The sequence below is a fragment of the Ahaetulla prasina genome, chromosome 8 (assembly GCF_028640845.1).
Source record: "Ahaetulla prasina isolate Xishuangbanna chromosome 8, ASM2864084v1, whole genome shotgun sequence".
NCBI classification, from domain to species: Eukaryota; Metazoa; Chordata; class Lepidosauria; order Squamata; family Colubridae; genus Ahaetulla; species Ahaetulla prasina.
The window spans coordinates 30,809,697-30,836,100 of NC_080546.1; the positions used below are offsets into that span (position 1 = coordinate 30,809,697).

At 39.7% G+C, this 26,404-nt stretch overlaps 1 protein-coding gene and 1 long non-coding RNA gene across 7 annotated transcripts in view; one reads left to right on the top strand and one right to left on the bottom strand.

Annotated features, from left to right (window-relative positions):
* Positions 1 to 454: 454 nt before the first annotated feature.
* Positions 455 to 9,012, bottom strand: LOC131203456 (uncharacterized). 4 transcript variants are annotated; one of them, XR_009156394.1, is made up of 4 exons: positions 8,874 to 9,012; positions 7,811 to 7,925; positions 3,761 to 3,839; positions 455 to 2,751 (listed from the first exon to the last, which is right to left on the bottom strand). It is a non-coding gene; the product is annotated as an uncharacterized LOC131203456 (long non-coding RNA). The 4 variants fall into 4 exon arrangements; XR_009156395.1 differs by having other exon boundaries at positions 8,868 to 8,999; XR_009156393.1 differs by having other exon boundaries at positions 8,512 to 8,988.
* A 114-nt stretch (positions 9,013 to 9,126) lies between these two features.
* Positions 9,127 to 26,404, top strand: part of ANK2 (ankyrin 2) — a 323,704-nt gene continuing 306,426 nt past the window's right edge. For 2 of the 3 annotated variants that reach the window (XM_058193679.1, XM_058193688.1), the window contains exon 1: positions 9,261 to 9,458. In XM_058193679.1, the coding sequence (XP_058049662.1) occupies positions 9,384 to 9,458 (75 nt within the window). In that variant the 5' untranslated portion in view covers positions 9,261 to 9,383. Of the gene's footprint in view, positions 9,224 to 9,260; positions 9,459 to 26,404 lie in introns of those variants that run through there. The other variant, XM_058193726.1, reaches the window with a different exon arrangement.

Consider the following 26,404-nt stretch of genomic DNA (forward strand, 5'->3'; position numbering starts at 1 on the left):
CTTCAGCAGAGTTTAGGGGATGTCAGTATCAGTGTTTTTCTATTTATAAGGGCCAGTGGGTCTTGTGGTGGTGAGGTCACGTCAGGTCATGGTCTTGTGATTGGTCAGGTGTGGGTATATCAAGAGAGACTCCCAAATTGAAGAAACACCACCTACTCAATAATATATTTCCTGGGATCAAATTCACACGCGAAGAGGAAACAGAAAACAGATTCCCATTCCTCAACATCAATATAAGGAACTAGACAATGGAAAGCTGGCAACCCGCATCTACCACAAACCTATGCACATAGACCAGATCTTCAGCTTCGCAAGCAACCATCCCTCCCACATCCAGACCCTCTTCAGAAGGGCTAGGACACACTGCAGCACCACAACACTAAGAAAAGCAGAAGAAAAACAGCTGCTTGATGTTTTTCTCCATAATGAGTATCTGAAAAATTACTTCATTCCCAGCATCGTTCAACTCAAAGTAAAACAAATGCCTCCCAACACAAATTCCTCAATTATCTCACAAACCTTAGTCCAATTAGGCAAACTGCCAAAGGCCCTTCCTGGCAGACATCCAGAAACCACAAAAACAAAGACGTATACAAAGCAGAAGACGGAGCAGAAAACGCAGCTACAACGTTGTTTTCCGGCAAAGCAGAAATGCCGTTGCTGGTCTGTTTTAAGCCTTATGGGCAGGGCCAATCATCTCTTGGCCCTACTCCCGAGTTGTCCTCTCTGCTTGAACTGCTCTTGCCTTCTGGCAGCTCTTCTCATGTGTGCATTAGGAACAGGATCCTCCTGTTCCTCTGCCTCACTACTATCAGTCTCTGGAGGCTCTGGAGTCCGCACCTCACTTCCCGATGGCTCTGGCCTCACCTCAGCCTCATCGTTGTCTGACTCAGTTGCCAGCTCTGGAGGCTGCTGATGGACCACAACATGGTGATTCACATCTGACCCATCACAAGTCCAGCCACAAGACACTCCTGTCAGGCCTGGGAATCATCTTTTGCATTGGGCCTTCAGGCCTGCCACATTTACTATGGGAAATTGGGTGGGGAGATTGTATAGAGTGAGTATATATAGTTATAACAACATCCCTTTCTCAGAGAGTCAAAGGTATCGTGCCCTGCACCTAGAGGGCTGGAACTGGGAGGCATCTCTGGTTGGGACGGTACTTTGATTGGACCATGTGATGGACATGTGGGTGCTGGGCAGGGACTTGGACTTTCCTTTGGGTGGGGAAAACCTGAAAGCTTTCAGATTCAGGTTTTCCCAGATGTGCCAATATGACATCTCTAATAAAATAGAACTTTGAGGAATTTCAAGCCTTGGAGTCTTCTTTCATTGGGTCTCGGCTTGCTAAACCGCCCTGTGTGAGAACTGGATGAAAAACATGCTAGACACTAGTTGCTGGTTAGAAGTCGGTTTATTCTCCGCTAAAAGGTGGCTCTTAGTCGAAATCGGTCTGCAATAGTTTAAAGTCAGCGCTGAGAGCTTCCGCCTCAGTGCCTTTTTCTAGCCATCACCACACACCCCTCCCCAGTCCTTTGCAATCAGGCTTGACAGCTGTTCAGCAGCTGCTTCAAAGACGCTGCCTGGCTTCTGTTTGCTGTCCGGGATCTGACGTCATTGCTCAGCGTCGGTCCCCCCAGCCAACAGCCCTGCATTGCCAGTGCTGATCCCCTGCCTTCCCCGTGTTGCACAGTCGCCACCACCATCATCCGTGTCCATGGGACCATGTGCCCTGGATTCGTGCTTCCTTTCAGCCGATCCCTCAGGTTCGTGTGCTCTCCCCGTTGCTTTATTTGTCAAGCTCTTGCCGAGGCTTGACATTGGAGGTATTACTTGGAACCCTGATACTTCACTTGACATACCCACACACGACTCATCACAAGACCCTGACCTGATGGAACCCTCATCTGACACGACCTCACCATCACAAGACCTACTGACCACACGAAGCCCTTATAAACAGAAGAATACTGACATCCCCTAAACTCTACTGAAAATGTTATCTAGTATGATAATGAAACATTCGGAAACCAACCCACAAGCTCGGAGAATGAACCTTCACCCTAATCTTACACCTGAGCTACAGCTATTCGCCATTATTGCAATAAGAGTTTTCTTACTTTTTTATACTATACCTATCTACTAGTATCCACTTAGGATTAGTGTCCACTTTAATAATAGGGCATTTAGTTTCAAATTCCTTCTTTGCATGATGGATAAGTACAGAATCAGAAACCAGAGAAGAGTCTTAAGTAGCTGACATTGAAAACATAAAGGACTCCACCCATCTTAATTAGCTATTTCCATCATACCTGAAGATGGAATCATACATTTAAGGATTATGTTTGATACTCATTTTTAATCAGAGAGGAATGATAATAGTTGTCCTGTAGAAACAGACTTTCTGATCAATGGCTACATATGATTCAATTATACATTTTTTATTAAAAAGAGTGAATTACTTCATTATTCACAGAAAAACAGAACCAAAGGCAACTTATTTGCAATAGTGTTTACAGTACCTTGAAAGTTTATTTTCTGCCCTTTAAAACTCTCAATGTAAGTTCACAATTAATTTACTATATGTAGATGGCAATAGGTATCTATAAGTTGTAGTTACTGTGATGTTCTGCTTATGGTTGGCTTTTGTTGTTGATTTGGCTGAAATTGCATTCCTACATATCACTCTTCACCAATGTGGCAATAAATCCCATTTAATTAAGATATGGGTCTGAGAATTTGCTGCATCTATAAAAGAAGTCCACAATTAAGACATCTTAAAAGCCTCATTAAGTTAAAAAGAAACTTCATGTTTACTACTTTGTCTATGCAAATTGATTTTACAGTGAATGTATTTACATTTCAATATTATGCAGTATTTCTTCCCCTTACCTCTATTCCTTATCATACTACTTTTTTGAATTTCTAAAAGTTACATCAAAATAGTATTACAGATGAATACAATTCACAAATAACCGTATAAGCCTATCATTGAAAATAAAGCAATATACATAGCATATCTGCATACTAATATCTGTTGAACCAGGTGAGTTATAGCTTAATGTATAAATAAATCGGTACATGAAGGAATAACCTTCACAATAGAGAAGTGGGCATTTCTTACACTGATTAAACTAACCATGTCTTTCTAGCTGAAGTTAAATCAGAATAAGCTCATATAAAATCAGCATCTTTACCATACATACACACACACACACACACACACACACACACACACACACACACACACACAGGCTGGGAAATCTGGGAGTTGAAGTTCACACATTTTAAAGTTGCCAAGGTTGAGAAACATTGCTTTAAAGAATGGGAGCCCAGGAAGTATCCATTACTAAACTAAACTAAACCCGTATTTCTACAGAAGCTAACTCAGTTGGACTTCATCCTAATTAAGGCTTCTCAGAATCATGCTATTAATCTTCATATAGATTTTTATTTTTTGAAATCAACAGGAATCGCTCTCCTTTTAACATTTTAATTTTTCAAACCAATGTCCCAGATCTGTAGCTAGTTAACTCTTAATAGAAAGCCTTGCTGGGAAAAAAAATCAATATTAACAGCATACTTCTATACATAGACATTCAGAACTAAGTCCCTCTACATTCAGTGGAACTTGTGCAGATAGAATTTTATCATAAATGTTATTATACAGAATATTTGCATTTATTATATTTATATCTCACCATTCCTCCAATAAACACACTTTGTGAAATAAATTGAGTAGAACTATAGTTATTACCTAGAGTCATCTAAGCAGTTCTTGCCACATATAGTTAAGTCAAAGGGTACAACAGCAATTGTACTGGTATTGAAAAAGCCTTTGAAAAGATGAAAAGGCAAGATGTAGGAATAAAAATGGTTAATATCAGTAAAACATTAACTCTGTTATGTAAATACCTTTTATGCATGAAATAACTTGGCAGTAGATAGTAATGATGCAAGTGTTTTTATGGACTGATACTTGTAACATTTCACAGTAAATATGTTACATAAAACCTAAAGGCCATTTCTTCAGAAAGAACTACTGGAATGTGAAATTATTGTTCTTATGGAAAAAAGGACTAAACTAATCCAAAGTAGGCTAAAACATACGACATCTGGAATAATATTTACATCGAAGTATTGATAAACATTCCTGATAATCAGAAATTTGACCCAGCACTGTACACCTGGGTCTTATTCATTTGTTTACAATTTATTAGCCTGTTCTTCATCTTGATGGATACAGAGTAATGTGCAATAAAAGTACAATAAAATAAAACATTAGATTAATTAACCTTTACTGGAAACAAGATTAAAAGCACACAAAAAAAATCCCCCAAAAACTTACTGGGAAAAATAGACAAATTTAAAATGCTTTGGAAAATAGGATCTGGCATTAAAGGACTAAATGTTTACTCCACATTGGAGACTGTTAATGGCAAAATTAACTACATGTGACTATCAGAGAATTAATTCACCCAGTACTGGTGGCACCAACACATCCAGCAATATTTTATTCAGTGCTCATGAAACTGTGCAGTGAAACTTCCAGCTGATACAGTATTTGGAGAGTATACCGTACTGTTACTCTTGCAAATGCTTAACTTCCTATCCCTTATCCTTCATTTTTCTCTCCCAGTTTTCTGGATTTATCAACAGAATAAAAGCGAGGAATATGCTGGATTTAAGCACATGTGTGCTAAGTACTGCTCATCTATCCATTGATTCTCTCAGCTGATCATTATTTGCTATTCTTCCATTGGGAGACAAATCTCTCTCAGGAGTCTTTTGCTAGAAATGTCAACTCCAGCTATCTGTAGTGAGCCATTTATCTTCTTCCCATCTTGGGTTTTGGGTTTTGGATGAAGATGTTTCTGGAATTTTGTATCTCTTCCTCCAGGGAAGCCATGTGTTGACTTTTCTTCTCCTTCTACAATCTGCGAACCAACAAATGCTCCACACATGCATGTCAACCTTACTCTCCAACTTTTGTCTCCAACTATTCCCTCCTAGAACAGTTTTTATAGTCCTTATTTTCTCTTCTCTTTAATTTTGGGTTAGACTGGCAGCATGGGACATGGTCTACATCTGCCCCACAATAGTCCTCACTGGCAGCCAGTTCAGCTTATTGGACTGAACTGTATTTCAAGTATTTCAAATATACCTGTACTTCAAGTTTAGAATTGTCATGTGCAAGCAACCAGAACAGCTTTAAGAATGGGTCAGATATGTGTATTCTTGAACACCAATTTACAAGGATCTAATTTTAGACTGCTTGTCTTGGGAAAGGTAGATATAGACTGAAGGGTTTTACCTTAAACATTTCCTTCTAACTCTAAACTAGAATTTAATTATTGTTAGTTTAGTGACCATTTGAACTTGTAATTGAAGTGTACTTATAACTGGATGTCAAAGTTCCAGTAGCTGCAGTACCCACAGGGTCACACAAATGTGATTTGGGCAGCCAGCCTACATTTCCATCTGTCACAGAATCCTGTAGTCACATGATTGTGACTTCTCCTGCCCGCAAGCAAAGTCAATGGGAAGGCTGACAGAAAGTCAAAATTCAATCATGTGAGGTCTTTTCTTAATGATCCTTGGTGATTTTCTTAATGACAGTAATTGAAGACTGCAAGAACTGCTGTCACTAAGTGGCATAATCATGTGACATTGCTGTTTATGATTGCATTACTTAGTGATGGAAATTCCACTCCCAATTACCTAAGCAAAGACTATCTATAATGTGGAAGTCTTTAAGGTGACTGCATGCCAAATCAGGAGGCTTTTCTTGTAAGACTCAAAAGACCTCTAGATTCCAGATCTCTGGGTTATAATAAAAACAGATCAGATAGGGAAAAATATTTCTGCTAAGCTTGATTCTGAACTGGCACCTCACTGTTTCTAAAGCCAGGGAAGTTAATTTTTCATGCAAACCTCTACCTGGATTGATGGAGCCAGAAAAATGAGATGGAGTACTAAGCAGTAATGCAGACAGAAAATTATAAATGGATTTAATTTAATTCCTATGGAAACACAAATAACTAGATGATAAAGATTTAAGCTTTGAACCATCTGATCCTGAGATCTGTTGTTCAAATCAAGTTGTATTTTAAACCAGTGGTCACCAACTGGTGGTCCATGGATCACTGGTGGTCCCTGAGAAAATTTTGGTGGTCTCCAGAAAAATTATTTGCATTTTTTATATTGCCCTAAATCAGGGGTCCTCAAACTATGGTCCCTGGGATGGATACGGGCAATGAACATTTGTGTTGTTGCAGAGAGTCTCCCCCTTCAGGGTCTTTTTGTGTGGGTCAGAGAGGGGCAGAAATTCCGACGGGGTCTGCTTCAGCCTCCTGGTCTGGGGCTTTGGCCGAAGACTGGAGGGAAGGGCCGCTGGTGGAAGGAAGGGTGGCAAAGAGTCGGAGGACCTTGTTCCAATGGGAAAGCATCATGGGCTGGAACTGGCTGACCATCTCAGCCCACTGAGCCACCAGGCACTGGTACCTGTCCTTGCACTCCTGCAGGTCTTCCCTCTGTTTGGAAAGCCTATGCTTGCTGAGCCGCCTTCTTGCTCAATCCAATTTGAACTGAGCTAGCTGCTTTGCCAACTCTTTCTCATGGTGGCTGCTTAGCTCCAGCAACTGCTTCCCGTTGGGGCCCTAAAGAGCCCGGGCGGGCAGGCAGGCGAGGATTAGCGAGTAGAGGCTGGCAAGGTGCCCCTCAACCTGAGTGACACTGAGTTGGCCATGCCCACCCAGTCACATGACCACCTTGCCACGCCCACCCAGCCGGTCATTAGGCAGATTATATTAGTGGTCCATGGGATTTAAAATTATAAATTTAGTGGTCCCTGAGATTTGAAAGGTTGGTGACCCCCGTTTTAAACTGTTCCAAATGGTCAAATTGTTTACCAAAATATAAAATATAATATAAAAAAACTGATAGATCTACAAATCTATCAATAGATGGGTGACATGTATATTATTAATATATACATATGCTCTGAATGAGAAATATGAGAGAAAAAAGAATCAAGTGAGCTGTCTCTGGAACTGAAGCCATTTACATCCCAATAAAACTCAAAGCACTATAATGACTATTGATTTTTTTAGAAACAAGATGTGATATTTAAAAATATCTTGATCCAAGTAATTCTGGGAACCCTTTTTTGCTGAACCAAGCAGAGCCAACACTTTGTTCTTGCCTGCCTTCCCTCTTACACTTTTAAGGTTTTAAGTCTAAGCAGATTTAACTGGAGGTGCTTTTTATTTAAATCAGAAAAATGAATAGAGATTTGAGGCAAGACCTGTATTTATTTATAAGATTTTTTCCTATATTAAAGCAAATATATTAAAATTTCCATTTTAATGTATCAATAACTTTTAAGGAAAAAGCAGTTAACAAGCTTGCATCATCTAATGGTTAATCTTTTTTTTTTTTTTTACATTTCTCTACTTGTCTGGACATAAAATGTCCTTGCTTTTTGGCAGAAAGCCCTCAAATATGGAGCCAGGTTTCTATCTTTTGGCAGGAACATCCATTAAAATGTTTCTTCTTTGTGTTCTCATCAGCTTTTCCACAGAGAAAAGGATAGAGAAAAAAGAAACTTTTCTAAGGATCTGAAAATCAAGGCTGACAGGGAAAATGTGGTAGCCAGCCCAGTAGAATCTTGCTATTCTTCCATCTTCCAAGGTGCTAGTTCCCATTTTTTAAAATCACATATCTGGTGTTTTCCAGAGGCCAGTGTAAAAGACAGATCTTGCGCTTTTCCAATATAAAAAATATATATCCAACTATCACATACTACCTGTGATTCCTGCCTGTTGCTTCAAAAGAACAGATACTGCATTTATTTAACGCTTCCATGGATGACCACTGTGCTAACAGGAGACTTGAGTGATCCATTGTTTTATTTTGATCTTCTGGAAAACAAGACAGATTATAAAATAAACTAACATAGCAACAAAAATGTTGCATCAAAATAACTGTAAAAGGCTGTCAACACCCCCCCCCTCAAATCCAGAAGTTAAACATCTATCCTTTTACATGGCATTTAAAACCCTGTTTAAAGACAGATATATTACCCTAGATCCGGAAAGTTCCACTCTGTTAGTAGGCTTAAAAATTAAATCACACACAACCCTGTCCTGCCTGCTGATGATTATAGAGCTAATGGGGCTTAGCCCCAAATAAATTGGCTATAGTGCCTTCGTTGCATTCGGTAAAAGGTGCTTAGCTTTGGGGTGTAATCCTAGAGCCAAGGAAGGCTCCTTAGCAGAGTTGAACCAAGCTTCACAATCGAGCTTCGGCCACAAGTGACAACTGAGAAAAGCTCGCTTTAGCCTAGAATGTAGGACTTGGGAACCCGAATAGGCTTGCTCTGCCAAACCGCCCCCCCCCTTTTTTTTCTTCTGCTTTCCTGCGCCCGTCCTGCCGAGGACAGAACCAGAAACCTGGGCGACCACACCTCTGTGGCGGCTTTGTGGCGAGTGCCGACTGGCCACAAACCTGCAATTCGTTGAGGAGAAACGCCGCTTATAAGAGACCCAGACGGCCCTCTGGCGTTATTTTTAGGGGGTGGGAGGGGATGGGTGGATTCTTAATATCCGTTTTCCACGCCCCCTCCTCGCTTTTTTGCCAGCCCGGTAAAGGCACGGCAGCCACCGGCAGTATTTCAAGGCGCTGTCCATGACCTCATCGCCAACGCAGCCTCCCCTTTTCTTCGACCCAGCTTTTCCCTCGTATGTATGTGTGAGGCCGCGGGCGCGCGCGGCGCGAGGGAGAAAGAGCGAGAGAGCGCTACGGCGCTCCCAGCGCTGGTCCCCTTTTCCTTTCCTTCGCCTTCTCCCTAGTCCACCACGCACACGCACGCGCGCAGATGAAGCTGTTGCTGCTGTTGCACCAAGAACCGGAGGAACAGATTGAGCACAGGCGTTGAAGGAGCGCCACGGCGTCCGGCCGCCGCTAGAGCGCAAGGAAGCAGCAGCAGCTGCGGCTGCTGCGTCTCCGACTTTCCCGAGAAAGGTCGTTCCGTGACCAGTCGTGTGCCCTTCCCGCGCTTACCCGGCCCCCGCACCTCCCCCGCCCACTTCCTCGCAGGCGGAGGCGAGCAGCTGTGGGGAATTCGGGCGTGCTTTCTGACCGGCTGTGCCAAGTCTTTTTTTTTTTTTTTTTTTTGGCCGAGGCTGGAAAGAAGAAGGGCGACGGGTCACTGAGGAAGGTGAGGGAGCGAGAGAGAGCGCGAGAGCTCAGCTCTGCTTTGCTTTAGGGACTAGTAGTAGAAGACGACGGTTGGCGGCACTTGCCACCAGGCGGTTACTTTCCTAGGACTCGAGAAACAAGCGGAGTGGTGGATCGGAGACTCAGCCCAGGGACGGAAGATGGCTTCCCCCTCCTCCCCTGGCCCTCCTGGAAGCGGGACATCGCCCCAATCCAGCCAGACACGCCTTCGGCAGGTGGGTGCGCTCTATGGATCCCGCGGAGGTAGAAAGGGTGGCAGGCACTACAACCATCCACCCATCCTTTTTTTACCTACTGGCATACACAAACCCGCGTAAATACGCGCGCTTTCCCATTCCGGGATTCCGCTTGTATTATTTTCATCTGGGAAGAAGCTACCTTGCGACCGGTGGGGGGTTTGGGTTGCGAATGAGGCGCGGTTGGGACGAGAGAGACCATGTCGGGGGCAGCACCAATGCTAAGTCTAATTTTTTTTTAAAAAAAAAAGTCCATTTCAGCAGCTGCGCTGGGGAATGGAAATGACCAAGTCAGGTTTGTGCGCGCAAGTGCAAAGGAACTGACTGCTTCAACGGGCAAGGTTGTCATCATAGGAGCTTGTTGACACCATTGATTCCCTTGTGCTGTTGCGTTGCACTCTTGTCACAGACCCACTGGTAGACGACCACCTTCTGTTTCAGCTCCCTGCTTATATCAAATTCCTTTACATTGCTCTCAGCATCGTCTTGTACCACCACATGTCATAATAATTAATGCCATTCCCTTCAGTCATATCAAATGAGCTTTCTAGCCTTCATATTAGCATATCCTAAGGAGAGACACAACTCCTCGTTGTTTCCTACAGATGGGTAGTAGTACAGAGAAGTTTTACCCTAGTAAAACCTGTAAATGTCATGTGCACAGGAACATACCATCATACAAGTTTATCTGCATTACTACAATACCGAACACGTCCCTTTATACAATATGCAAGATCACTAGACAACATGTTGCCTGGTTTTTCTTAGTATTACTTATTTTTCTGCAGAGACTGATGTGCTAAATGCAGGTACAGAATTTCATACAGCAATACCACACAGCAATTGCTGCATCCTCCTTCTAAATGACATCATTTATCTATAAAACATGCATGCACATTTGCTGTCTGGTTCAGCGATCATGCAAAATACAGAAGAAGATCCATATATATTTTGCCATACTACCTACATCATATCACATTCAGTAAATGAAAAGAATATGAAAAGTTCCATTTATCTTATCAGTAAACATGTATAATTCATATTACTACTGCTTTCCTCTTCCAAGCAAAGAGATAATATTCTACTTCATTTCTCCCAGCAAGCAAAATATTGACAGCGCATCTGTCAAATGTGAAATGTTACATAATATTTAAATGTTATTGAGGTATAAAAACCATATTTTGAAGGTGATACAGTTTTGCCAGAGAGTACAGTTTCAACCAATAACACAGGGAGGGAGAGAGGGAGGGAGGGAGGGAGGGAGGGAGGGAAGGAAGGAAGGAAGGAAGGAAGGAAGGAAGGAAGGAAGGAAGGAAGGAAGGAAGGAAGGAAGGAAGGAAGGAAGGAAAATATAGCATTTTGTTGTCATAAGCTCTGTGTGAAAATGCAGAGATACATTGAATGGTGTGTTACTAAGTGATACAGAATGCAGTTTCTACTGTGTAGAACAGAATAGTGCTGCAGTTTGAGTATTTCAGGATTCTGATTTTGTATGAAAATGGAAGAAGCACTCAAAGTCAGTTCTATACTGCTGATTACTGGGAAAATGCAAATGAGTTTGTTTTTTTTCCTTCACCTGAAATGTATTTTATCATGCATTTATAATACAAGGGAGTAAGGATAGCTCTGTCTCAGCCTGGATTCAGTCATGAGTAAATAATGTGAAGAATGAGAGGGATGTCATTTAGCAAGTAGCTTGAGCTGCAACATCAGCAAAGGAAACTAAAAAGATTTCAGTGATGGTGCTAAAAAGTTTAGCACAGTAATCTCAAAAGGTTATCTATTAATAAAAGCAATGTCATATTTATTTATTTATTTATTTATTTATTATTTTAAAAATTCAGCATTTAACTTTTTAAAGGGTTGCTCTTTTAATTTTTATGATTGCAAATATTTTATATGTACAATTCATTTTATTTGTACATACATTTGTATTGCCTCTTAATTAGATTCTGTTTTATATCTAAATTATGAGCTGAACCTACCCTTTTTCTGTCTTACTTTCTTTTTGGCTTTTTTCTTAGACTGATAAGCTGTGTCATGGATAAAGGTAATGTCTAGCTATGTGATTTGAGAGATAATGAATTTGGTTTCCAAGACCATCCATTAAATTATCTAAATAGAATTTGTCTGCTGCAGTGAGCAGTGCCTTGAAAAATACTGTTAGGATTCTAATAGGAACCACATGGCTTTAGCAGGTCTTTCTCTCCCTCCCCCCACTTTCTCTTTCTCGCTCTCTCTGCATAAGGGTACCATAAAAATGTGCTATCTATCAAATTCTGAAAATAACTGTAGAACAATATATATCTATACTTGTACTATATATTAACACTTCTTATCAAAATGTATCTGTCATATGAAAAAAATTGTTAATCAAATTGTATGCTTTTGGTTAAGAAACAATTATGCAAAGTGATGCATGTTTGGAATTACCAATTAATTATTTTCATTCTGTATTGTCTTTTGCGTTACATGAAACTGGAAGACATAATACATTTCAGAGAATAGTGCATCATTTTTGTATGTATACATTCATTTAAGGGTTTGCTAGTATTGTTTACCTGCCTGATCTCACCTGATATATCAAAACTACTGCCAACTTCAGATTTAAGAAAGTATAACTAGATTAATTTAAAATATGGAAGATTCTGGAAATGAATCGAGATACTTAGGGTGGTGTCCCTTCCCACATTCACAGGGATTATGTTTACTTTAGATTCACTGAACTATTTTTTTTTCATGTAAAACATTTCAAAAAATATTTGCAGTAAAATTGTTATTACGTTATTCTGTCTGCTGTGTGACAATAAATGATTGACAGTGTAACTGCAAAGACTTGAAATGCAGACAGATTCTATGTTCAGATAGTTACTTGAATATCTAACTTTTAATTCTATACTGAAAGGTCAAGCTGATAACTCTAGTCATTTTTTATTTGTTTGTCTGCTCTTCTTGTTTCAGTAGAAACTAGGAAGACTATTTTCAGTTACTCCTATTTTATTTTAATAAGAAGAAAACTGAATGAAAATTTAATCGGAGTTTGTTTTTCAGTATCAGGACTTGTGACCAAAATATAATGAAGCATAAGACTGAGTTTACAGATCTTTGTTGGTGTCTACTTAATATTCATAAAGCTTACAAGAGAGACAGTTTGTATAATCAGTAATTTTTGAACTTTATCATTCTAAATTGCTGGTAGAGGTCTATGCATTTGAATACTGCATAATTTTTTGTGTGTGCAATGAGTGTTTGCACTTCACTAATGCAGTATGCAGCATGCAGCAAATTTCAGATAGAACTCTGGATCATCCATACCTTGCAATTCATACCTAGTAATGTAATTTAGTATTTGTCCATTTGCATTTCTGCCTCTTCTGCCTCAAGTGGGTTGCTTCTTAAATTAATATAATCTGGGAAAGTCCTCTTATAGTCTTGCTCCAGTGGCAAATTATCAAAAAATTGGCAATTTGTTAAAGGTAGGTATTAGAGGCTAGTTAACTAGTATTCATTTTTAATAGTTAACATAATTAACTTTAAAAGTTGTGTGTATCAAGTCACTGGCCTATAATACAGGAACAAATTGACAAATCATTTATTGCTTTTAGATGCAAACATGCATTTTCAGCTCATCTTTATTTATTTATTTATTTATTTGTACATAACTCAAGGCAACAAACACCTAATCTCCTTTCTCCTATTTTCCCCACAGCAATAACTCTGTGAGGTAGGTTGAGCTGAGAGAGAGTAACTGACTGAAGGTTAATTAGCTGGTCTTCATGCCTAAAGCAGTACTAGAACTCATAGTTTCCTTCTTTGTAATCTGATAATTTAACCTTATTTTGCCTAGACCAAACTGACTCTTGCCTTCTGAGCTGTTCTGTAAATTATATATATTAATTGACAGTCCACCTTGACCCTTCAAATATAAAATATATTTGCTGATTGGAAAACTCAGCAAATATTAGATTTTCTGTGATTTCCTTAACATGGTTTATTTATTTAAGCATGGTTTATTGAACTATAGTTACATGATAATAATAGTTTATTAAATTTAAATGCTTTGTGTCACCCAGAAATGGATAGGAATTTGTCTTGGTGCATATGCTCTCAGTGTACATAAAAGAAAAGATACATTCATTAAGAATTCTAAGGTACAACACTTAATGATAGTCATAGAGTACAAATAAGCAATCAGGAAATGATTCATGATTCATTTGATTAAGAAAAAACCAAAAACTTTGCACAAACACAACGTGATTACCATTTTGCTGGTTAATAGCAAATACAGATATTTGCTCATTCAGTCATTGATCTTCTGGAGTCCCTTTAACCCAGACACCTATATTATCTTTGTATTAAATCATATCTTACATTTAAACATTTAAATACATTTAAACGGATTTAAAGCATATTAGTATTCAATGGTGCACAAATCTAGAACTTGAAGTAAACTATGGTTAATGCTATGAATATTCTCCATCACATTGTATCCAGGGCAAGTTTCTAGTGTACTTATCTTTAGTTGCTTCATTTTCTCTTTTATGTGTTTCCATTTTTCTTCCCACCCTCTATAGGGACATAAGATGTGTGTATATGTATCAGACTTAGAGCAAAAATAGGATGAATAAAGTTTCTGACCCAAACTGGACTATTTCCAGTGAAAATAAAAGTTTTGGAACTAATTAAATGACAACACAAAATGATAGGCAACACAAAGATGGTTGGAATGCTGCCAGAAAAGCTGCTCCCAGGATAACTTGGGTAATCGGAAATTTCTTCAGTTGCTTGGCAGTGGATGACTTATTTATCCATGGCTGCTCTACACTGGTTCAAATATCTTGTGTAAACATGCTGAATGACTTCTGACTAGAAGCTAGTATTTTTTTAAACTGTATTTTAAAGCATTTGTTATGCTTTTTTGGGAACAATCAAGTAGAAGTTCTCTAAAACCTTTTGACATTAAAGGTAAAGGTGCCCCTCGCACATATGTGCTAGTCATTCCTGACTCTAGGGGGCAGTGCTCATTTCTGTTTTAAAGTCGAAGAACCAGCGCTGTCCGAAGACATTTCTGTGGTCATATGGCTGGCATGACTAAATGCCAAAGGTACACGGAATGCTGTTACCTTCCCACCAAAGGTGGTCCCTATTTTTCTACTTGCATTTTTAATGTGCTTTCAAATTGCTAGGTTGGCAGAAGCAGGGAAAAGTAATGGGAGCTCACCCCGTTACACGGCAGTAGGGATTAGAACCGCTGAACTGCTGACCTTTAGATCGACAAGCTCAGTGTCTTAGCCACTGAGCCACTGCATCCCTTCTTTCAACATTATTAGACTCTAAAGTCTGTTTTCTTTGCTTTTTTAAACCTATAACTGTTTCATAGAATAACCAAAATGTGTGGCTATGTGATCTTTTTTGGAAGACACACTATCCATACAAACTTGTTTTGAATGGTGAATTCTTCAGGTGGCTGAGTGACAGTAATAAAGACAGCAAAGTCAGGTGGCTTTTGTCCAGGAAAAAACCCAAGGTAGAGCATTGCTTAAAAATGAAAGCGGAGAGATACGTCTTGCTTTTACTTAGCTAGCTTACAGTTGCCTAATGTTAGTGAGTGAGAACTGTGCAAGGATAACCTTGGACTGAGGCTTTATTCCCTGTATTTGAAATGGGAATGCTTGGTAATTGTAAGGCGTGCTTGTAGGCTTTGTGCTTGAAGTTGAAGCCGGGGGCTTATGGGCTTGACCCAGGGGATCAAACCCACCAATGTTTGGTGGCAAGCGATGCATACATTTATCTTGCTTCTTGATTAGAACAACTTGACAGCACCATCTCAACCTTTGCTTTGAATGAGACTTCTGCACAGGTAGAGAAGTTTACATCATAGCAGAGTAGTGTTGCTTGAAGTGCTACCGTGCTGATTGGGGTGATAATCAAATTGCTCTGATAAAGATTTGTACAACTCTACATGTACAATAACAAGTAGGAGCAGAGTTGAGTCAGGTACACGATTACTTTCACATGACATTCCTACAAGCTGTTTGCAGAACACTGATGTCTTATGGAATGTACCTAAGAAATGCTGCCCTGCATGTTCCTGGCTGCTGCCTAATCCCATGATGGCGAACCTATGGTAAGTGTGCCAGAGGTGGCATGCAGAGCCCTCTCTGTGGGCATGCACACTGTTGCCAGCTGCTCTTTTAGTTTCTGGCACGCACATGCACGACAGCCAGCTGGTCTTTGCGTTTCTGGTGTTCCGGCACAAACAAAGACCAGCTGGCCAGCGTGCATGCATGTGTCAGAAACCAAAAGAGCAGCTGGCCAATGCGGGCATGCGCACACTGGCCAGTTGGTCTTTGGGTTTCTGCTGCTCCGATGCATGCACTTGCACATGCAAGAACATTCCAGTTTGGGCACTCGGTGCCGAAAAGGTTCACCATCACTGGCCTATTCTACTAACAATATAAGAGCTATCATTCATAAAGTACCAGTAATTGGATAGTAAACTAGATGCTAAGGTTTGAACAGGTTATGCTCTTTAAGAATTGTGTATGTGGGCCTTCAGGTTAGTTTTGATTCCTGGTGACTCTGTGGACAAGTCTCTGCAGTTTTCATGGCAAAGTTTTTTTGTAATTGTTTTCTGTTGTCTGATTCTTAGGGCTCAAAGAAAGTGACTGACCCACTCAGTTGGTTTTATACCAAAGGTGGGATCAGAATTTACATTCTCAGTTTCTAGACAGATGTCTTAACTACTAAACTGGCTCTCTTTAAGAGATGTACTGACTAGCAAATATAGAATTAGAAATAATCACTCAACTTAATCCTGCACTGGATTAGATTTATGATTAACCAGACTTTTCAATTTCTTATTAATTTTTTATTGAAAATAAATATGACCATTTGCTTTGAGGTTATATTATAGAAGATAGTATTGGAAAAAATTGTTTTGCATATGTGTATCTTGAATTAGCCTTCATCCTCCCACCCTTTTTTATTTGATTGTTAGTCTTCTTAAGAAGAATCTTCTATGCAACTCTGTATCATGTAAGGCAGGGTTGTCAAACTGAAGGCCCGGGGACCGGATACAGCCTGCACGGTGCTTAGATCTGGCTCACGGGGCTGCCCTAGAAACAGCAAAGGACCGGTCCACAGTGCCTCTGCCAGCAAAAATGGTGCTCATGACAGTTGCGTGCAGCCCTCCCAGGCTCTGTTTTCAGCTGCGACTGTCTCCTGCCGCCCTCTGCCAGCGAAAACAGAGCTCGGGAGCCCATTTTCGCTGCCAGAGCGCTCAGGCCACCACAGACGCCCCCAACCTGAGTGACGTCAAGCTGGCCAAGCCCACCTTGGCTCCCGAGGTCAAATACGACTCTGATGTGGCCTTCAGTTAAATAAAGTTTGACACCCCTCATGTAAGGAGTCTCTGGTACTATTGATTGGGCATCCTATTACCAAATGAAAAAATCTCTTGAATGATAAATTTAGCTGAATACTTTATTCTTTTCTGAAGGTGTAGGTGCAAATGAAACTGTGAAGATTTAAAAAAAGAGTGTCAAGATGTATTATTTTTTAATGGTGTTGTGGGTGACTTGCCATGACCTCACTTGCACTCTACCACAACACAATGATGCTCTGACAATGCCAATCTTTTCTCTCTTAATTATTATCAGGTATACCAGATTTAAAGTAGTTGTTTCCTCTTAAGAGGACACCAGCTCACCAGGGCTTTAAGGCAGGGGTGAAATCCAGCAGGTTCTGACAGGTTATGGAGAACTGGTAATGGAAATTTTGAGCAGTTTGGAGAACCGGTAGTGGAAATTTTGAGTAATTCGGAGAACTGACAAATACCACCTCTGGCTGGCCCCAGAGTGGGGTGGGAATGGAGATTTTGCAAGATCCTTCCCCTGCCACACCCACCAAGCCACACCCACAGAACCAATAGTAAAAAAAAAATTGGATTTCACCACTGTTTTAAGGTGTGTAAAATCTAACATGTTGTTTTATATGTTAGTTGTAAGTGAGGCTTGCTGACTTGCTGTGGGTTCGATTAGAGATGTATTTTGCCAAATCCTGGGAATGATGGGAATGCCTTGACACCAACTATTTCTTTTTTAGCATTTGTACTTTGTTTTTCGAGTTCTTTCATATCTATTGCCTGCTTCCATTGCTTTTGAAAACAAATTATTTCTAGGCTTCCAGGAAGATACATTTACCATTTTATTATTTTATCTGGGGAGAAAAGAAATATATGGGGTATTCCACTGTAATTGTTTTCTAAACTGTACCTTTACCTTAAAACAGAGCAGTTCCACTCATTTCAGCTTCCAGAAAACAAGGTGGGATGTTGAAACAGATTTTTGTTACTGAATTGCTAGTTTACTTGCCAATTTCCCTTTCTGATTCTTCACCAATAGCTAGTCAATTTCAGTTCTCCAGCTTCTTAGGACTTAGTGCGCAATCAAGGCAGGACTGTTTTTTCTGGGGATTCTTTTGCCCTATTGTCTTGCCATATCTTTACATAGTTCACATTATTTTAGCTTGGGAGATGCTAAATGAGATGTGAGAGGTGGGAGGAGTGATAGATAAACCAAATGAGAGAAATCAGGCCCATTCCAGCACTCCTGCTTTTTTGGATGTTTTCCTCATTAACAGGTGATGTAACCAGTATTAGATCAAGAAGAAAAAGGCAATAAACTTTCCTAGAACGAGTGGCACAACGTCAGTCAGCAATGATTCAGAACAGGCACAGAAGAGACAGGATACGAGTTTGTCAGTGGGGACAGTACAAGTTATGCTGGCATGGTTTTGGGTGACACAAGAATAGTCATATAGCCCTTTAATTCATACTGGGAAAAAGTCTACAACAAGATAAGCAAAATATATTCCATATATCAATAATATATGAAATGCCTGTCAGAATTTATACAATAAAATGTATTTAGCTTATTATTATTGAAAAAAATATTTTAAGAATCATTGCATTAAATTTAAATTTTTATTCTCTTTCCCATTCTGTTTCCTTCAGTATTGTGTCTTTCTAATTAAAAAATTAAGGAGAGACTACCTTCTTTGTATGGAAAACAGCTGTACAGCTTTTCACTAAAAACAAAAGGATTAAAATTCTATAATTTGTCAAACGATATATAATTTTTGAAAGCTAGTATGGTCCAAGAGATTTTTGAAAGTGGGAAATTAAGTCTTAAATTCCTTCTAGACAGTGACCATAGAGAAAATTTACTAACTTCTGTATTCCCAATTTGAATACGCCCAGGAGATAATCTCTTTCCATTTTATTTCAGCTATAAGCAGACCATATAGTAAATGTACAGACTTCTATTCTGTTTTAGTTTTTAACTCTGGAGTGTTCCTTGCATGCCTGAAATAATTTATTTTTCACAATTGGGAGAGCCTGCAGTTTCCAGTAATTACCCCCTCCCCAAATTCCATGTTTGTTTTTTTAAAATAATTTTTTATTTCCATTTTTCAACATCATATTTATGTACAAACTATTATCCATCATTAATCATTAATTTTTATTTATTACTGATTCAGGCCTGCCCGACTGCCACTTCCTTACTACACAACCTCCCTCTCTACCCTCTACTACTTTCCCATCCTTCATCCCCTTCACTTTACTACTTCCTCTCCTCCTTCTCCTCAAATTCCATGTTTTTAATGTCACACGTTACATACATACTGTTGGAAAATCAGCTTTTAGTTGGATAGAGAAGCTTCAGCATTAAAGAAGTGGAGAAGTTAATTCATGAGTTCTTTTATATTAAAGACAGAAAGAACTCAGGCTTGGAAAAATCTTTTTAAAATTATTTTTATTAAATTTTAATGTACAGTAACCAGAAGCTTATGCAAAAACATAATATTAATTAGTGACATCTGAGTTCAGAAATAAGACCAAACCATGTACTCTAACTTTTTCTTGTTTTCTACATATAAATCCACTCTGGGTTATTTCCTTTGGGTTTTATTTATATAACAGTATAATGTATGCTAGAACCAATCATTACCTTATTATACAAATACTGAAAATCAGAAATCTTTTCTGACTTATTTATCATTTGAGTATACCAGCAAATTCTGCTGTGTTTTCTAGTTTTCTCTGGTATGAAAAAAAGTAAAATAAATACTTTATTTTAAAGTATTTTAAAGTAGGAATATCTCCTCCCAGCTGGCCCTAATTTGACATTGGAACTAACTCTGAATGAATCAAAAGAAGCTCGTAATTACAAAGGAAAAGCTTTGATTACTGTCAGAAATAGATTTATACTAAAAGGATAAAATTACAATAGATAAGATTACCTGAAACTCCTGGTTAGTATAAGGTAGAAATTGTGATAGAAACATTTGGAAGAACTAAAAAGAATCATATAAATATGTGAATATTTTGTTCATATTTTGATTTTGTTTTGGCTCAAGGTGAAACAATTAGTCAAATCAGTAAAAACAATTATTTTTCACAGTTAAAAATATATCTAAATAGTTCAAATTATAGGAACCTGTAGGAAGTTAGCACCCACCCCCCTCCTAGAAGAATGAAATATTTTAGAAAATATTAAAAAGGCAGAATATATTTCCCTGAGAAATGGAGAAACATGTTTTAAGGACAAAGCAGCTCCCTGTAGCTTCCTGCCTCCCCCCCCCCTTTGTCAATGGGCCAGACAGAAACTTATTTTCCCCACTTTTGTCAATGGGACCATCATCTGCAACACAATAGGACCCATCTAGCAACAGAAACTCACCACATGGCACCTGGGAAGATTACATCAGCCAGCAAGGCTAGTTAAGACCCCCAGCCCCTGGGAGTCTGACAACCAATCAGGATACTCTTCCTGTACCCCAGGAAGTTCAAAGCTCAGAGAAAGCATAAAGCCAGGGCACGCTCAGCACCTCGCCCTTTTCTGTTCAGGAACTCAAGCCACGTGATCCTGACCACCATTAAACCATCTTTCCAAGCAGTCTCCATGTTTCCAGTGTCTCTTTCCCCACTTGGAATTGAACCCAGATGGACATTTCTTCCAACAAACCTTTTGGAACCATTTGTGAAAAATTACATTTTCCTACAGTAAGTTTAAGGAAGTATTTACACCTGTTTTTCTTTTATCTACTGCTTGATATATTCCCACTGAGTTCAGTGCAAATCACTGTCATGTAAGATTCCACAGGTTTGCAGTCATAGCCATAAAACTTAATGACAAAATATGTGAAATTTTGGCTTACTGAATATAATACATAATTCATACAACTATCAAAAATTTTAATGCCATAACAAATTATAGACAACACGTGGGCACGAGTTGATTCCTTTAGATATGAACTACTTGGAAGATTCAACTTTGCAATTAGCATACAAATATAGATTTCACTTTAATTTGTCTGATAACATTAAAATAATAGCTGTTTTTGTTTTTCCTACCAACTGCTGGGATCAATTATATGTGACTGTTCCACATTTTTCTGTTGTTGGTAATCAAATCATGGCTGTGGTTGAGTCCAACAATACGGCTGTGGTTCCCACCCTAAGAGGAAAAAAGCTGACAACCCTGACACTGTGCAGTCTGAGAACTTTGTCAAGTATCTTGCACTGCATATTGTGTAACTAATTTAGTTTTAAAAAGAGAAGTCTGCATGGTTGTAAAGTACTCTGGCTTATCTGCATGCTTTAATTGCTCCCACAGAATATAGGAGCACAATGAGGCAAGGACTTGAAACTTTTCAATGCTAAAGGAATCTTTGTTTACGTAACAAAAGATTCATTCATCAGAAATGCTTGCAAAAGATTAGAGATGAGTGTACATTTGATTCCAGCTATACTGCTGTAACTAGGGCTCTATGTATAACGGCATCTCTTCTTTATTGTATATGTGAACAAATTTCATGTTGCATTTCCCTGAATGTTTGTGATAAGCAGAGTACTAACTGGTAGGCAGTGGTAAGTGTTTTTGTTTTTTCACTTTTTTCTCTGCCTCTGTGTCTACCAATCCAATCTGTTACATAACCGAGTGCTTGAAGTGTAGGCTGCCTGTCTTGATTTCTTTGCTTTTTGTTTCCCTACTCAGTTGCTTTTGTGGTTAGCACATACTGAACACTTACTTGTTTAGCTTTTTCCTTCAAAATTAATACATTTTAAAAAACAATAAAATTTGGATTTGGTTCACTAAGCCTGACTTATTTTATTTATGGCTTTGTATTATGTCTGAATCCTGAATTGTGACTTATTCATGTTTTAGTTCTGGTTCTTTTTTCTTTTTTTTACTACTTTTGAAATCTGGCTATTGAAAGAAAAACCATACAGAGGAAAACAAATGCGAAGCTGATAAAAATAGTTGATTACTTTACTTGTTTATCTGGCTTGCTCAACAAATTACAGTGAATACAAATCCTGGCTTATGCTAAATAAACCATGTTAATTTATTTTCTAATTCTTCATTTTGTCCATCAAATCTGCCACAAAGCGCATGTCTATTTCTGCCAAAGTTTGATGCATAACATTAATAGCTGTTTTTGTTTTTCCTACCAACTGCTGGGATCAATTATATGTGACTGTTCCACATTTTTCTGTTGTTGGTAATCAAATCATGGCTGTGGTTGAGTCCAACAATACGGCTGTGGTTCCCACCCTAAGAGGAAAAAAGCTGACAACCCTGACACTGTGCAGTCTGAGAACTTTGTCAAGTATCTTGCACTGCATATTGTGTAACTAATTTAGTTTTAAAAAGAGAAGTCTGCATGGTTGTAAAGTACTCTGGCTTATCTGCATGCTTTAATTGCTCCCACAGAATATAGGAGCACAATGAGGCAAGGACTTGAAACTTTTCAATGCTAAAGGAATCTTTGTTTACGTAACAAAAGATTCATTCATCAGAAATGCTTGCAAAAGATTAGAGATGAGTGTACATTGTGTTAACCATTTGATTCCAGCTATACTGCTGTAACTAGGGCTCTATGTATAACGGCATCTCTTCTTTATTGTATATGTGAACAAATTTCATGATGCATTTCCTGAATGTTTGTGATAAGCAGAGTACTAACTGGTAGGCAGTGGTAAGTGTTTTGTTTTCCTACCAACTGCTGGGATCAATTATATGTGACTGTTCCACATTTTTCTGTTGTTGGTAATCAAATCATGGCTGTGGTTGAGTCCAACAATACGGCTGTGGTTCCCACCCTAAGAGGAAAAAAGCTGACAACCCTGACACTGTGCAGTCTGAGAACTTTGTCAAGTATCTTGCACTGCATATTGTGTAACTAATTTAGTTTTAAAAAGAGAAGTCTGCATGGTTGTAAAGTACTCTGGCTTATCTGCATGCTTTAATTGCTCCCACAGAATATAGGAGCACAATGAGGCAAGGACTTGAAACTTTTCAATGCTAAAGGAATCTTTGTTTACGTAACAAAGATTCATGGTCATTTTCTGTGCAGGCTTCATCCACAAAGCGCATGTCTATTTCTGCCAAAGTTTGATGCATAACATTAATAGCTGTTAAATCAGAGGCCAGATCTTTTTAACTCTTTGTTTGGTGCTTATGTTGAAATGTGTTTAAAATGTCATTCCACTATTATGACATTACATGATTCTAATCTTTCTTAATTATGTTTAGGCCTTTTTGATAAACCTGCAATCACAGTAAAAAAAAATTAGTTTTGTTCACCATCTCTTCAGCAAGCTTGCTCTCTGTGTATATTTGCTAAACAGCATCTGATTGATCTGGCTGTGTGATCTTTTCTTTGTAAATTCCTGTCTGGTACTAGTATTAGCTTTAAATGAGAAAGCATCCATATTTGTCCTGGTCTGTTGAGAATATACACAACAGGGACGACTTCCGGTATCCGGTGGCAACGGACGTCTGGAAGGCTTCTCCTGCCTCCAGTGTCCGAATCCGCCGCCGAGGCCGTTGGGGGCCAGGTGTTCCGAAAAGGACACCTGCCGCACGGACGGCTCGCCAGGGGTCTCCCAGCCGATATACAGGACTGGGGGGACCGATGCTGGCGCGTCCTAGGCTCGGCGGGGTTCGGAGGCCACAGGCCGCGGCCATTATTTTGGTCGTCGCCTGGGCCGCTGTGCTCGGTGACACCGGGGCTTTGGATTTATAATTGCAGCAGCCTGGTGGTGAACAGGAACGGAGAAGAATTGAGGAATGAAGAAGGAAGGGATATCGGCAAATGTGAGTGGAGTACTCCGGTGCGGGGGTTTTCTCCCCTGCGACTGGAAGGAGTACGAATCACTTTGGAGAGGAGAACTTAAAATAACAAGATTACGGTTTTGTGGAGCTCTGGAGAAGAGGTGATGGAGAAATTTAGGAGGGAGGTTTGAGGCCCCTCCTCTGAGGAACAATGGTGGCGTCCAGCTTCCGCCTTCACTATGAGAATCTTGATGACATCACTTCCCTTGACTTCCTGGTTGACTAACTGTACTCTGGACTCGTTGCTCCTGTGAGTGCCCCTGGTGGATCCGGAGGAAATTATAAGGATACTGTGCTTGCCTGAGGATTTTAAAATTTTTTTAAATGGCAAAAGGTCAGAGACCAACTGCTGGGATCAATTATATGTGACTGTTCCACATTTTTCTGTTGTTGGTAATCAAATCATGGCTGTGGTTGAGTCCAACAATACGGCTGTGGTTCCCACCCTAAGAGGAAAAAAGCTGACAACCCTGACACTGTGCAGTCTGAGAACTTTGTCAAGTATCTTGCACTGCATATTGTGTAACTAATTTAGTTTTAAAAAGAGAAGTCTGCATGGTTGTAAAGTACTCTGGCTTATCTGCATGCTTTAATTGCTCCCACAGAATATAGGAGCACAATGAGGCAAGGACTTGAAACTTTTCAATGCTAAAGGAATCTTTGTTTACGTAACAAAAGATTCATTCATCAGAAATGCTTGCAAAAGATTAGAGATGAGTGTACATTGTGTTAACCATTTGATTCCAGCTATACTGCTGTAACTAGGGCTCTATGTATAACGGCATCTCTTCTTTATTGTATATGTGAACAAATTTCATGTTGCATTTCCCTGAATGTTTGTGATAAGCAGAGTACTAACTGGTAGGCAGTGGTAAGTGGTTTTGTTTTTTTACTTTTTTCTCTGCCTCTGTGTCTACCAATCCAATCTGTTACATAACCGAGTGCTTGAAGTGTAGGCTGCCTGTCTTGATTTCTTTGCTTTTTGTTTCCCTACTCAGTTGCTTTTGTGGTTAGCACATACTGAACACTTACTTGTTTATCTGGCTTGCTCAACAAATTACAGTGAATACAAATCCTGGCTTATGCTAAATAAACCATGTTAATTTATTTTCTAATTCTTCATTTTGTCCATCAAATCTGCCACAAAGCGCATGTCTATTTCTGCCAAAGTTTGATGCATAACATTAATAGCTGTTAAATCAGAGGCCAGATCTTTTTAACCCTTTGTTTGGTGCTTATGTTGAAATGTGTTTAAAATGTCATTCCACTATTATGACATTACATGATTCTAATCTTTCTTAATTATGTTTAGGCCTTTTTGATAAACCTGCAATCACAGTAAAAAAAAATTAGTTTTGTTCACCATCTCTTCAGCAAGCTTGCTCTCTGTGTATATTTGCTAAACAGCATCTGATTGATCTGGCTGTGTGATCTTTTCTTTGTAAATTCCTGTCTGGTACTAGTATTAGCTTTAAATGAGAAAGCATCCATATTTGTCCTGGTCTGTTGAGAATATACACAACAGGGACGACTTCCGGTATCCGGTGGCAACGGACGTCTGGAAGGCTTCTCCTGCCTCCAGTGTCCGAATCCGGCCGCCGCCGAGGCCCTTAGGGGCCAGGTGTTCCGAAAAGGACACCTGCCGCACGGACGGCTCGCCAGGGGTCTCCCAGCCGATATACAGGACTGGGGGGACCGATGCTGGCGCGTCCTAGGCTCGGCGGGGTTCGGAGGCCACAGGCCGCGGCCATTATTTTGGTCGTCGCCTGGGCCGCTGTGCTCGGTGACACCGGGGCTTTGGATTTATAATTGCAGCAGCCTGGTGGTGAACAGGGAACGGAGAAGAATTGAGGAATGAAGAAGGGAAGGGGATATCGGCAAATGTGAGTGGAGTACTCCGGAGTGCGGGGGGGTTTTTTCTCCCCTGCGACTGGAAGGAGTACGAATCACTTTGGAGAGAGGAGAACTTAAAATAACAAGATTACCGGTTTTGTGGAGCTCTGGAGAAAGAGGTGATGGAGAAATTTAGGAGGGAGGGTTTGAGGCCCCCCCTCCCTCTGGGGAACAATGGTGGCGTCCAGCTTCCGCCTTCACTATGAGAATCTTGATGACATCACTTCCCTTGACTTCCTGGTTGACTAACTGTACTCTGGACTCGTTGCTCCTGTGAGTGCCCCTGGTGGATCCGGAGGAAATTATAAGGATACTGTGCTTGCCTGAGGATTTTAAAATTTTTTTAAATGGCAAAGGTCAGAGACCAACTGCTGGAGAAATGGAGAGAATTCTGGAAAAGTTATTAATATGGACAAGAAACTGGATGAAATAAGAGCAGAAATTGTGACTATCCAAAAGGATTTAAAGGATACACAACAAGTCTCAGCAGAAAATAAGCAGAAAGTGGAAGGTCTGGAGGGTGAGGTGCGGGCAGTGCAGAAAAGAGGAGACGACAAGCAATGCTGTGCTTGGACTACAGATGGATAAAATGTCTTATTTTCTTAGGTTTCAAAATTTGGAAGAAGTGGACCAAGAAGACTTGAGAGATGTTGTGACTAAACTGTTGGGAGAATTTCTTGGGAGAGGTGTTGATTTTATGAATTGGGATGTGGATCGAGTTTATAGAGTTAATTCACAATATGCACGCATGCAGTTCCTAGAGAGGTTCATGTCAAATTTGTGAAAAGAGGCGAGAGATGAAATTCTTAGAAAACATAGGAGTGGGGCACTGACTTATAGGGGCAG